Source organism: Rutilus rutilus (assembly GCF_951802725.1).
Source record: "Rutilus rutilus genome assembly, chromosome: 12".
Lineage (NCBI taxonomy): Eukaryota > Metazoa > Chordata > Actinopteri > Cypriniformes > Leuciscidae > Rutilus > Rutilus rutilus.
Window position 1 is genome coordinate 41699448 of NC_140217.1, and position 15000 is coordinate 41714447.

Genomic DNA, 15000 nt, shown 5'->3' on the forward strand with positions numbered 1-15000 from the left:
GCACAAAGCCTTTCTAAGTGAATTTCGTTTTGTATTAATTGTATCTTAATTTTAATCAATGTTTCATCAACCAATTGCCTGGATTTAATAAATAATAAGTAAAGCAGATAATAGATAATAGATATCACGACACGGAGGCGCCCGCGATTGAACTGGAGCTAGTCTCATAAATGAAACGAAACTCAGCATAGCCTACTTGCCTCACAGACCTGAGAAATATATCTATTATCTACAGAACGCTTGAAATCATATTTTTAAACAGAACAATTCAAAACGAAAGAAAACTATGTAATCCGAAATGTGCATTTCTCTCTGGCGCGTTCACTACTGCGGAGATCGCGAGTCATCGTCAACTTCATCTTTGCAGCCGACACAGAAAACACTTGTTTATTAATAAACAATTAAAATGTCTCCTTGCTATATCTGACATATTCATACTTCATTCATTACTTTTGCGGTTCGTTGTGACTGCTTTTAGTTGCTTTATTGGCAGCGCCACCCTTACAGGTTACATGAACGGGTCGCCACTGCATCAGCACCGAAAACAGGGGAGCATTTGGTTGACCTGTTCAAGTAGAAGATGTACATTTTTTTATTTGAAAATTTTTTTTTATTTATTTTACTCCTAAGGACTGAAGTTTGAAGTCTGAACTTAAAAATAAAATGTGTATAAATCATTTTAAATCATTTATTCTCCAAGTGAAATAATTTGCCTAGTTTTCAGGGGTGAATGTCTGTCTACATTTGTAAAATTATACATTTATGGTAGAATCAAATGTTGTTTTGTTTGTCTTGTGTATTGCCTTATCTACAACACATGAGTGTAATACGGTAAAGGTAGTACAGGAGAGAGACTTGGATTTCTCTTCAGTAAAATTAAAGTGTAAATATATCAGGGGGAAAATGTGTATATATATCGGTATCGGTATCGGCATCGGACAAAATTATTTTGAAAATATCGGCATATCGAATATCGGCCAAAATGCAATATCGTGCATCCCTAATGAAAAGTGTGTCAGTTCATCATGGATCAGATGTTTCTGAGTGTGTGTGATGAAGACTCTGGTACCTGAATGCAGTGAGATATTCAGCGTCTCCCATCGGTGGCTCCAGGCCTCCAGTAAACGCCACGTTCACATTGAAACCAACTCCTGCTCCACTTCCCACCTGTAGAGGGCAGAGTGAGAAATACATGAGAGAAAACCCTTCCTACAATCTACTGGCTGGTATAATCACACACACACAGTCTGTACCTCTTCGGGAGCGCCGCTGCCCGGGAAGAAGTTCCCGTCGTCGTAGCGATGAAGCGAGATGTAGAGAACACTGGGGTCGTCGTAGAACGCTTGCTGAGTCCCGTTGCCATGGTGAACGTCCTGATGGAGTTTAACAAGAAACATTCAATGTTAAACAGAGAAAAAAGAAAATATTATCTTAGTGCCAGGTAATTTTTCAAAATAAACTCACCCAATCAACAATCAGAATTTTGCTGACATTGAGTCTTTGCTGTAGGAGTTTCGCTGCTATGGCAACAGAGTTAAAGTAACAGAAGCCCCTGTGATTGGACGAGAGCACCAGCGTTATTGACATAATGGAAGGAAGACAGAAAGAGACACACACACACACACACACAAACACAGTCTCACATTGGTGTGCTTTCCTCTGCATGATGCCCTGGAGGCCGGACCACCGCAAACCCGTTCTGCAGAGAGGGAGAAACACTCTTCGTAAAACACACACACACACAGAAGAGAGAGGGAAAGACAGTGGCAGCTCTCCTGAGGCCACACACACACACACACACACACCTTCAGTTCTCCTGATGCCACTTTAAATACGAGTTCGATCACAGAACCGGCAGCCAGACGCGCTGCGCTCGATGAGTGAACTTCATTCCACACTGTGTCACTGTCCACCTTCACACACCAGAAACACACAAACACACACCAGAAACACACAGAAACCCTCTTTAGTGCTGCTCAAATGAAGAGATTCTGGAGACAGAGCTGGTTTAGTTTCTACTCACCCCGATCCCTCCACACGGCAACCGGACAAACATGGACATGAGCGAACCTGAGACAGGAGAGACGCAGGAGAGTCAGTGACAGATCTCAGACGCTTCAATTCTACAGATCTCAGACACTTCGACTCTACAGATCTCAGACGCTTGAACTCTACATATCTCAGACGCTTCAGACGCTTCGACTCTACAGATCTCAGACGCTTCAATTCTACAGATCTCAGACGCTTCGACTCTACAGATCTCAGACGCTTCAGACGCTTCAATTCTACAGATCTCAGACGCTTCGGACTCTACAGATCTCAGACGCTTCGACTCTACAGATCTCAGACGCTTCAGACGCTTCGACTCTACAGATCTCAGACGCTTCGACTCTACAGATCTCAGACGCTTCAGACGCTTCGACTCTACAGATCTCAGACGCTTCGACTCTACAGATCTCAGACGCTTCGACTCTACAGATCTCAGACGCTTCGACTCTACAGATCTCAGACGCTTCGACTCTACAGATCTCAGACGCTTCGACTCTACAGATCTCAGACGCTTCGACTCTACAGATCTCAGACGCTTCGACTCTACAGATCTCAGACGCTTCGACTCTACAGATCTCAGACGCTTCGACTCTACAGATCTCAGACGCTTCGACTCTACAGATCTCAGACGCTTCGACTCTACAGATCTCAGACGCTTCGACTCTACAGATCTCAGACGCTTCGACTCTACAGATCTCAGACGCTTCGACTCTACAGATCTCAGACGCTTCGACTCTACAGATCTCAGACGCTTCAGACGCTTCGACTCTACAAATCTCAGACGCTTCGACTCTACAGATCTCAGACGCTTCGACTCTACAGATCTCAGACGCTTCGACTCTACAGATCTCAGACGCTTCGACTCTACAGATCTCAGACGCTTCGACTCTACAGATCTCAGACGCTTCGACTCTACAGATCTCAGACGCTTCGACTCTACAGATCTCAGACGCTTCGACTCTACAGATCTCAGACGCTTCAGACGCTTCGACTCTACAAATCTCAGATGCTTCGACTCTACAAATCTCAGACGCTTCGACTCTACAAATCTCAGACGCTTCGACTCTACAAATCTCAGACGCTTCGACTCTACAAATCTCAGATGCTTCGACTCTACAAATCTCAGACGCTTCGATTCTACAGATCTCAGACGCTTCAGACGCTTCGACTCTACAGATCTCAGACGCTTCAGACGCTTCGACTCTACAAATCTCAGACGCTTCGACTCTACAGATCTCAGACGCTTCGACTCTACAGATCTCAGACGCTTCGACTCTACAGATCTCAGACGCTTCGACTCTACAGATCTCAGACGCTTCGACTCTACAGATCTCAGACGCTTCAGACGCTTCGACTCTACAGATCTCAAGACGCTTCAGACGCTTCGACTCTACAAATCTCAGACGCTTCGACTCTACAGATCTCAGACGCTTCGACTCTACAGATCTCAGACGCTTCGACTCTACAGATCTCAGACGCTTCAGACGCTTCGACTCTACAGATCTCAGACGCTTCAGACGCTTCGACTCTACAAATCTCAGACGCTTCGACTCTACAGATCTCAGACGCTTCGACTCTACAGATCTCAGACGCTTCAGACACTTCGACTCTACAGATCTCAGACGCTTCGACTCTACAGATCTCAGACGCTTCAGACACTTCGACTCTACAGATCTCAGACGCTTCGACTCTACAGATCTCAGACGCTTCAGACGCTTCGACTCTACAGATCTCAGACGCTTTGACTCTACAGATCTCAGACGCTTCGACTCTACAGATCTCAGACGCTTCGACTCTACAGATCTCAGACGCTTCGACTCTACAGATCTCAGATTTCCAGACACTTCGACTCTACAGATCTCAGACGCTTCAGACGCTTTGACTCTACAGATCTCAGACGCTTCAGACTCTACAGATCTCAGATGCTTCGACTCTACAGATCTCAGACGCTTCAGACGCTTTGACTCTACAGATCTCAGACGCTTCAGACTCTACAGATCTCAGATGCTTCGACTCTACAGATCTCAGACGCTTCGACTCTACAGATCTCAGACGCTTCGACTCTACAGATCTCAGATGCTTTCAGACTCTACAGATCTCAGATGCTTCGACTCTACAGATCTCAGACGCTTCGACTCTACAGATCTCAGACGCTTCAGACGCTTCGACTCTACAGATCTCAGATCTCCAGACACTTCGACTCTACTGATCTCAGACGCTTCAGACGCTTCGACTCTACAGATCTCAGATCTCCAGACACTTCGACTCTACTGATCTCAGACGCTTCAGACGCTTCGACTCTACAGATCTCAGATGCTTCGACTCTACAGATCTCAGACGCTTCAGACGCTTCGACTCTACAGATCTCAGACGCTTCGACTCTACAGATCTCAGACGCTTCAGACGCTTCGACTCTACAGATCTCAGACGCTTCGACTCTACAGATCTCAGACGCTTCGACTCTACAGATCTCAGACGCTTCGACTCTACAGATCTCAGATCTCCAGACACTTCGACTCTACTGATCTCAGACGCTTCAGACGCTTCAGACTCTACAGATCTCAGATGCTTCGACTCTACAGATCTCAGACGCTTCGACTCTACAGATCTCAGACGCTTCGACTCTACAGATCTCAGACGCTTCGACTCTACAGATCTCAGATGCTTCGACTCTACAGATCTCAGATGCTTCAGACGCTTCGACTCTACAGATCTCAGACGCTTCAGACGCTTCGACTCTACAGATCTCAGACGCTTCAGACTCTACAGATCTCAGATGCTTCGACTCTACAGATCTCAGACGCTTTCAGACTCTACAGATCTCAGACGCTTTCAGACTCTACAGATCTCAGACGCTTCGACTCTACAGATCTCAGACGCTTTCAGACTCTACAGATCTCAGACGCTTCGACTCTACAGATCTCAGACGCTTCGACTCTACAGATCTCAGACGCTTCGACTCTACAGATCTCAGACGCTTCGACTCTACAGATCTCAGACGCTTCGACTCTACAGATCTCAGACGCTTCGACTCTACAGATCTCAGATGCTTCGACTCTACAGATCTCAGATGCTTCGACTCTACAGATCTCAGACGCTTTCAGACTCTACAGATCTCAGACGCTTCGACTCTACAGATCTCAGACGCTTCGACTCTACAGATCTCAGACGCTTCGACTCTACAGATCTCAGACGCTTCGACTCTACAGATCTCAGACGCTTCGACTCTACAGATCTCAGACGCTTCGACTCTACAGATCTCAGACGCTTCGACTCTACAGATCTCAGACGCTTCGACTCTACAGATCTCAGACGCTTCGACTCTACAGATCTCAGACGCTTCGACTCTACAGATCTTAGATGCTTCAGACGCTTCTACTCTACAGATCTCAGACGCTTCGACTCTACAGATCTCAGATGCTTCGACTCTACAGATCTCAGATGCTTCAGATGCTTCGACTCTACAGATCTCAGACGCTTCAGACGCTTCGACGCCACAGATCTCAGACGCTTCGACTCTACAGATCTCAGACGCTTCGACTCTACAGATCTCAGACGCTTCAGACACTTCGACTCTACAGATCTCAGACGCTTCGACTCTACAGATCTCAGACGCTTCGACTCTACAGATCTCAGATGCTTCGACTCTACAGATCTCAGACGCTTCAGACACTTCGACTCTACAGATCTCAGACGCTTCGACTCTACAGATCTCAGACGCTTCGACTCTACAGATCTCAGACGCTTCGACTCTACAGATCTCAGACGCTTCGACTCTACAGATCTCAGACGCTTCGACTCTACAGATCTCAGACGCTTCGACTCTACAGATCTCAGACGCTTCGACTCTACAGATCTCAGACGCTTCGACTCTACAGATCTCAGACGCTTCGACTCTACAGATCTCAGACGCTTCAAACGCTTCGACTCTACAGATCTCAGACGCTTCGACTCTACAGATCTCAGTCTGTCGAGAACAGGAGGGAAAGGTCTTACTGTCCAGTTTCTGCCGGAGTGGATTGATCCCATACAGCATGACATGAGCTTCAGTGTGAACCGTCTGCAGTTCCTCTAATGTGGCTTTTCTTCCACGGATACACTGGAAATAAAGGACACAGAGATTCAGTAGAGCACGAGAGCGCCACCTGCTGACAGTCATTAGAAGTGCACTGCAGCTCAGGGAAAATTATCCAACATGGTCAATAACACATTAAAACATTGTTCGAGTCAAACTGTAACAATGTCATAACCAGATGTGATGCAATAAACCAGATAAAAGGCATCTTTTCCAGGTTAATCAGAGTTTTTCCTGATAACATACAAAGTATGACAGTCATAAACTCAACTACTGATTATGTGCTTTATTTAATGTTAAAAGTGTCTAATGTGAGTTTGAATACCATTTTGTTCACCCTTTATAGCCGTACTGAAAGCCACAATGGATAATTCACCTCAGATCTTAAACAAGATTCAAACTGTGAACAAACAAGTGTATTCAATGACAAAGATTGTTTCAGTCACAGAGTATGTATTTTAATGTAAAATTATGTAATATTTATTCATTTGATTATCCGTTTTTTTGCAAATGTGCTTGCAGAGAGACTCTAACCCTAGCCCACACTCTCTTCTGATTGGTGTGATTTTCGATTGATATTGTCGCGTGGCCTCTGGTTATGGTACAGTGTAAGAACGATAATCTGAAACTTGTGTTGATCGTTTTGTTTGATGTAGGGTTATGTTGAGACTCTGCTCATGTATGAAGCTGCTCTCCTGTTTATCAGAAACAGACTTCAATCACAGAGACAACAATATATAAAGATTTTTTTAAGAAAAATGACGGCCATCAAAAAATTTAATTTGGCCAGTAAATTTGACAAAATCCCCGACCGACGGCGTGCAGTGTAAAACATGACTGTTGTTAGTGACGCAGGTTGAGTCATGTGACAGAGTGTGACGCAGGTAGAGTCATGTGACAGAGTGTGACGCAGGTGGAGTCATGTGACGCAGGTAGAGTCACAGGTGGAGTCATGTGACAGAGTGTGACACAGATGAGGTCATGTGATGCAGGTGGAGTTATGTGACGGCATGTGACGCAGGTGGAGTCATGTGATGGAGTGTGACGCAGGTGGAATCATGTGACGCAGGTGAGGTCGTGTGACGTAGGTGGAATCATGTGACGCAGGTGAGGTCATGTGACACAGTGTGATGCAGGTGGAATCATGTGACGCAGGTGGAGTCGTGACGCAGGGGGAGTCATGTGACGAGTGTGTCGCAGTCGCACCTCACACTGGTTGCGCAGACCTGTCTCCTGCAGCCGAGACCAGATGCTCTGGATGCGTCCGGCGTGTTCGGGGTGTGTGTTGGTGTTTCCACACATGCACTGGTGCTTCTGCATGAGAGAGTCGTACACCAGACCTGAGGAAACACACACGTGCAGAAACTTTCATTCAGAAGTTCAGCGATCTGAGTTCTGTTGTAAATCGAGAGAGAGAGTCACTGTGGTGAAGCGAGAGAGAGAGAGAGAGAGAGAGAGAGAGAGAGTGTCACCTGTGGTGAAGAGAGAGAGAGAGAGAGAGAGAGAGAGAGTGAGTCACCTGTGGTAGAGAGAGAAACAGAGAGTGAGAGTGTCATCTGTGGTGAAGCGAGAGAGAGTCACCTGTGGTGAAGCGAGAGAGAGAGAGAGAGAGAGAGAGAGAGAGTGTCACCTGTGGTAGAGAGAGAGAGAGAGAGAGAGAGAGAGAGAGAGAGAGAGAGAGAGAGAGAGAGAGAGAGAGAGAGAGAGAGAGAGAGAGAGAGAGAGAGAGAGAGAGAGAGAGAGAGAGAGAGAGAGAGAGAGAGAGAGAGAGAGAGAGAGAGAGAGAGTGAGTGAGTGAGTGAGTCACCTGTGGTAGAAAGAGAAACAGTGAGTGAGAGTGTCATCTGTGGTGAAGCGAGAGAGAGTCACCTGTGGTGAAGCGAAAGAGACACACCTGTGCTGAAACGCGCGAGAGAGAGAGAGAGAGAGACAGAGAGAGAGTGTGTCACCTGTGGTGAAGCAAGAGAGAGAGAGTCACCTGTGGTAGAGAGAGAAAGAAAGTGAGAGTGTCATCTGTGGTGAAGCGAGAGAGAGAGAGAGAGAGAGAGAGAGAGTAAGAGAGAGTGAGTGTCACCTGTGGTGAAGCATGAGAGAGAGAGAGAGTCACCTGTGGTGAAGCGAGTGCTGGAAGGCTGGTCCTGTGTGCTGAAGAAGCTGGCAGACGCAGGAGAGGATTGAGTTCTGGAGAGTTTCTGGTGTCCTGGGAAACTCACAGACGCTCCTGACGCCTCCATCGACGCCTGGTAGTTCCTGAGCTGATGGATCCTCTGCTGCTCCAACAGGAGGGCCTGCTGCTCACACACACACACACACACACACACACAAACACGGGTATGTGCACTGACAACAACCACAAGAGGGCGACAGAAACAGCAAACACACATCTTCAGGTGTTTCTCTCACCTGTTTGAACAGCACCTCCTGCTCCTCCGGTCTCTGCTCCTCTGGGAGATCTGGAGATTCCTGTTTAATGGAGATATTCATGTGTGTTTCGGTCTGTGCGGCATCCAGTTGCTCTCGCAGCTCTTCCTCCGTCTCTTCCGGGTGACTCTGGTGCTGCCGATCACTCGGTTTACCCAACATCTAACACACACACACACACACACACACACACACACACACACACACACAGAGGCACAGGACAGATACATCAGTGTTTCACAGAAGACTGTTGCTGCTGAAACATATGAGTTTATTAGTCGTTCAGCAGATACTTTTTATCCACAGTGACTTGCATTGCATTAAAGGTGCACATGATATCGGTTCATGAATTCCTTGGGAATCAATCTCATGACCTTTGACTCTACTTTTTAACTGTTTTCCACTTTTTCACCATGTTTTCTTGCATGTTTTCGGGTGTTTGCCTCAGTTAAACAGGCAAGACAAACGTGAGATGCAGAGCGTGAGATGCAGTGGTGTAAAGCGTGGGATGCAGTGGTGTAAAGCGTGAGATGCAGTGGTGTAAAGCGTGGGATGCAGTGGCGTAAAGCGTGAGATGCAGTGGCGTAAAGCGTGGGATGCAGTGGTGTAAAGCGTGGGATGCAGTGGTGTAAAGCGTGGGATGCAGTGGTGTAAAGCGTGGGATGCAGTGGTGTAAAGCGTGAGATGCAGTGGTGTAAAGCGTGGGATGCAGTGGTGTAAAGCGTGAGATGCAGTGGTGTAAAGCGTGGGATGCAGTGGCGTAAAGCGTGAGATGCAGTGGTGTAAAGCGTGGGATGCAGTGGTGTAAAGCGTGGGATGCAGTGGTGTAAAGCGTGGGATGCAGTGGTGTAAAGCGTGGGATGCAGTGGTGTAAAGCGTGAGATGCAGTGGCGTAAAGCGTGGGATGCAGTGGTGTAAAGCGTGGGATGCAGTGGTGTAAAGCGTGGGATGCAGTGGTGTAAAGCGTGGGATGCAGTGGTGTAAAGCGTGAGATGCAGTGGTGTAAAGCGTGGGATGCAGTGGAGTAAAGCGTGAGATGCAGTGGTGTAAAGCGTGGGGTGCAGTGGTGTAAAGCGTGGGATGCAGTGGAGTAAAGCGTGGGATGCAGTGGTGTAAAGCGTGGGGTGCAGTGGTGTAAAGCGTGGGGTGCAGTGGTGTAAAGCGTGGGGTGCAGTGGTGTAAAGCGTGGGATGCAGTGGTGTAAAGCGTGAGATGCAGTGGTGTAAAGCGTGGATGCAGTGGTGTAAAGCGTGAGATGCAGTGGTGTAAAGCGTGGGATGCAGTGGCGTAAAGCGTGAGATGCAGTGGTGTAAAGCGTGGGATGCAGTGGTGTAAAGCGTGGGATGCAGTGGTGTAAAGCGTGGGATGCAGTGGTGTAAAGCGTGAGATGCAGTGGTGTAAAGCGTGGGATGCAGTGGTGTAAAGCGTGAGATGCAGTGGTGTAAAGCGTGGGATGCAGTGGCGTAAAGCGTGAGATGCAGTGGCGTAAAGCGTGGGATGCAGTGGTGTAAAGCGTGGGATGCAGTGGTGTAAAGCGTGGGATGCAGTGGTGTAAAGCGTGGGATGCAGTGGTGTAAAGCGTGGAATGCAGTGGTGTAAAGCGTGGGATGCAGTGGTGTAAAGCTCTTGGTGTAAAGCGTGGGATGCAGTGGTGTAAAGCGTGAGATGCAGTGGTGTAAAGCGTGGAATGCAGTGGTGTAAAGCGTGAGATGCGATAGATTCCCATCAACTAAGTCACTTACTACTGAAACAATTACAGCCATCTGTGATGTAGGAAGAGGGTGAAGAGTCTCTGACCTTGTTGATGTGCATCTGCTGGAAGTGCTGCTTGTGTTTCTCCAGGAACTGCTGGTGCTGCTGCTGGACGACGAGCTGCTGAAGAGCCTGACCGCTCTGAGGAAGAGGAGGCTGACCACTCTGAGGAAGAGGAGCTGACTGCGTGCGGCCCAGAGGACGGTGCTGCCGCAGCTTCTGGAGAGGAGAAGCGGACATACCTGTGCAGACAAGCACACACACTCCTCGTGAACACACGCACACACACTCACGACGGTGACGCGGACATACAGTTGCAATCGAAATCTTTCAACCCCCATTTCAAATCAGGTTTATTGGCAAACTAAAGTAATTGAAATAGCTCAACACTACAAATGTTTCAAATGGTTTCCCCAAATTTAACTGAAAATTCAACTTTTAATAACTTCTGCAGTTTAAAAGTTATTCAACCCCCTGAATAGAATCCCTCACAACAGAACAAATCTGCAAAAAAGGTGTTGTCTCAAGCACACCTGATGCAACTTATCAAGGGCTTCATTAGTTGCACCAAGTTTGCTTGAGCTAGAACAGAAGAAATATCTGAACTGGCTAGGATTGTTGAGTGTGACGTTTGACTGCAAGTTAGAAATAAAGTCAAAATAATAGTCCAAAAAGTTAAGAGAAGATATCATCACCCTTCACAAACAAGGAACAGAATACAAAAAGATAGCGAAGGCACTAAATGTTCCTAGACACACCGTTGGAGGTATAGTTTGCGTTGCGAGGAACAGGGGTTACTCTACCTGGACGGGGCAGAAAAGGGAAGATATCAATGACTGTAACCAGTTTTCTGAGAAGGCAGGTTCAGAAAAACCCTCGAGTGACTGCAAAAGACCTGCAACAAGACTTGATGGCAACAGGCACTGAGGTTTCAGCACAGTAAGGCTTGTACTAAACGCATGCCAGAACTCCAAGACTACACCACTACTACCACTACAGTTGGCTCCAATTTGCACAAAATCATATAAATAAGCCACAGAAGTTTGGGGATTCTGTTCTGTGGAGCGTTGAAACAAAATTGAAACTTTTTGGCATTATGGATCAGAAGTGTGTCTGGAGAAAGAATGAAGCATATGCTGTAAAGAACACTGTCTACAGTTCAGCATGGTGGAGCTTTTGATGCTCTGCGGCTGATTTATATCCGCTGGCACTGGAAACCTGCAGCGTGTGGAAGGAAAGGTGGATTCACTGAAGTATCAGGAAATCCTAGCAGAAAACGTCATGCCGTCAGTGATGAAGCTGGAGCTTGGACCTTCAAATTCTTCAGGTAAGCATACCTCAAATTCCAGCAAGGCTTGGTTTCAGAAGAAGTCCTGGATGATTCTACAGTGGCCATGACATTCACATGACTTGAACCCCATAGAAAATCTCTGGTTGGATTTGAAGAAGGGTGTTGCAGCACACAAACCCAAAAATATTACTGAACTGGAGGCCATTGCTCATGAGGAACAGGCTCAGATTCGTCAGAAACGCTGGCAGAAGCTGCTGTCTGGTTATACATCTCGTTTGCAGAAGGTCAGAACAGTAAAAAGCTGATCTACTAAGTACTAAAGATGCTTGCCATGAAGGGGTTGAATCGTTTTGAGACTGTGGAAGTCATTAAAAGTTAAATTTTCAGTTGAATTTGCGGAAACCACGTGAAACATTAGTTGTGTTGATAAATTTTGCCAATTAACCTGATTTGCAATGGGGGTTGAATAATTTTGATTGCAACTGTACCTGCGCAGAACACACTCCTCGTGAACACACACACTCTTCGTGAATGTGCACACACTCACATCAGCTGGACTATCGCTTCAACCGCAAATATGCTAAACCACTTGACATTGAAACACCCTGTAAAATCTGTTAATTCATTGAGGATTCTGCGCAGACGTCACAGCTCTTCATGCGTGTCGGAGCTGGCAGCTCTGAGAGGCTCATTGTTCAGTTCCTGCTCCCATTCATGGGATATTAGAGGCGTGTTCTTCTGGGCACGCGGCGCTGGCATGAGGACAGACCCGTCGCTGGCACACCGTGTTCCTCTCTGACCTCCTGCTGCCAGCCGGAGCACTGATCTAATTAACCGGAGGGACCCTTGACTCGGACATGGTTACGGCTTGTTCACACACACCTCTCGGTTTACATTACACAACGCTCTCGCAGAGGCCTGGGAAACACTCCGCCATCAGAGCCACAGATATGGTTCATAACGGACTGCATCATCTTTACTAACCCAAACGTCAAACTCAAAGAGCTCTACTCACCTGCAGCTAAAGGACTCGGTGGGGCCGATTGCTCCAGGAGGACCATGTGCTGCAGCAGTGCATTGTGGGAGTTTGCAGTGTCTGAATTGCCCAGGAATGAGGGAAGGTGAGAGGCGCCCAGGAACGTAGAGCTTATGGGTAATCCAGTCACGGACAAGCGTTCACTGTCTGGCTGGGTAGACGTCACCTTTTTGAAGAAATGACAAAATGAAACTCAATCTTTTCCTAAGCATCACATAATGAAGCAAAAGGAAGACGAGCGCCGAACAAAACAGCCCAGATCTCAAACACACACGTCTCAGATCGTTCGTGACCGTTTCTCACACAAATCAGATCAGAATCGCATTGGGAATATTCCTTTACTAATGGTCGAACTGCAGTTTAAGATGTTCATGTTCCAGTAAAAATATCCAACCATCTTTTAAAAACAAATCCACTTGAGAGGCAAATCGGACGACTTCAGAGCATCTATCCTGAGTTAAGTGCATTTTTCTAACCCACTGTAATGAAACTTTTCTAAAAGCACAAACATGGTAAGATTTATGCTTAGAGCAAGAGAAAACTTTTTGCTAATTCTTTCTAGAAATATTCTGTGAAAATTCAGTTTTTATGTCAAGTAAATGTATCTTGTAAGGAAGCAGATCACTAGTAGAAAACAAGACAAAATGAATGGATAATAGAGGATTTTTTGAATACTCACGTTGTTGGAGCTGGCAGGCAGACCCAGGGTGATGTTGGGTAACGAGGGAGACGTGTAGAGCGACAGCTGACTGATCGAATCACGAGCAGCCGGCCTGAGAGACGACTGGAGAACATCACATTCATGCATTTATTCCAAAGTGACTTATAGAGGAACTCAAGCACTGTCATAGAGCCAGCAGTATCATAGAGCACAACACCAGCTTTATCAGGAGGACAGACTAGGGAACAAGCTAGAGTGTGAAATGTAGAGAAAAGAGGATTTTTAGTGTGTAAGAACCATGAGTTCACAAAAACAAATGTTTGTCTGTGTTCTCAGTGTTTTTTAGTCCTGATCCTGAGGAGCACAGCACTTTTGTGACATTTTATATGTCTCCCTCATTTAACTCTTCGGATATAGATGATCAGCATTCAGAGAGATTTTTGTGATCTGACACTCACACTCACACACACACACACACCCACCTCGGTCGCGCTGGTGCCGTTCTCACTCAGGTTAGTGTGTGAGCTGTTGTTTGGGGAACTGGGTCCTGAAGCAGGAGCGCTGCTACATGCCGAATCTACAGACCCAGAGAAGAAGAGAGTTAGTGTGTGTGTGTGTGTGTGTGTGTGTGAGTGTGAGTGTCAGATCACGCTTCACCTGTGGTCTCCAGAGAGCGCTTCTTCAGCGAGCCGATGGGACTGTCTCTGCGTCGCAGTAACGGACTACTCCTGCGCTCACACACTTTCTGCTTCAGACGAGAGCGCAGCTTCAGGTTCGGCTCCGACGCTAAAGACAACACAACTGCTTACACACACACCTCGCTGCACACAACACAACTGCTTACACACACACCTCGCTGCACACAACACAACTGCTTACACACACACCTCGCTGCACACAACACAACTGCTTACACACACACCTCACTGCACACAACACAACTGCTTACACACACACCTCGCTGCACACAACAACTGCTTACACACACACCTCGCTGCACACAACACAACTGCTTACACACACACCTCACTGCACACAACACAACTGCTTACACACACACCTCGCTGCACACAACACAACTGCTTACACACACACCTCACTGCACACAACACAACTGCTTACACACACACCTCGCTGCACACAACAACTGCTTACACACACACCTCGCTGCACACAACACAACTGCTTACACACACACACACACACACACACACACCTCACTGCACACAACACAACTGCTTACACACACCTCGCTGCACACAACAACTGCTTACACACACACCTCACTGCACACAACACAACTGCTTACACACACATCTCGCTGCACACAACACAACTGCTTACACACACACACACACACCTCACTGCACACAACACAACTGCTTACACACACATCTCGCTGCACACAACACACACACCTCACTGCACACCACATAACTGCTTACACACACACACCTCACTGCACACAACACAACTGCTTACACACACACACCTCACTGCACACAACACAACTGCTTACACACACACCTCGCTGCACACAACACAACTGCTTACACACACACCTCACTGCACACAACACAACTGCTTACACACACACCTCGCTGCACACAACAACTGCTTACACACACACCTCGCTGCACACAACACAACTGCTTACACACACACACACACACACACCTCACTGCACACAACACAACTGCTTACACACACCTCGC

At 47.1% G+C, this 15000-nt stretch overlaps 1 protein-coding gene across 1 annotated transcript in view; it reads right to left on the reverse strand.

The window, feature by feature from the left end:
- Positions 1-15000, reverse strand: part of LOC311301039 (histone deacetylase 4-like) — a 45626-nt gene that overhangs the window by 10750 nt on the left and 19876 nt on the right. Inside the window, exons 8-22 of the mRNA XM_084425867.1 lie at positions 13943-14071; positions 13768-13862; positions 13304-13408; positions 12604-12790; positions 10343-10539; positions 8528-8707; positions 8232-8415; positions 7331-7464; positions 6046-6148; positions 2024-2070; positions 1806-1913; positions 1644-1699; positions 1465-1552; positions 1254-1373; positions 1070-1167 (exon numbers count right to left, since the gene is read on the reverse strand). Of these exons, the coding sequence (XP_084281993.1) occupies positions 1070-1167; positions 1254-1373; positions 1465-1552; positions 1644-1699; positions 1806-1913; positions 2024-2070; positions 6046-6148; positions 7331-7464; positions 8232-8415; positions 8528-8707; positions 10343-10539; positions 12604-12790; positions 13304-13408; positions 13768-13862; positions 13943-14071 (1831 nt within the window). The remainder of the gene's footprint in view (positions 1-1069; positions 1168-1253; positions 1374-1464; positions 1553-1643; positions 1700-1805; positions 1914-2023; positions 2071-6045; positions 6149-7330; positions 7465-8231; positions 8416-8527; positions 8708-10342; positions 10540-12603; positions 12791-13303; positions 13409-13767; positions 13863-13942; positions 14072-15000) is intronic.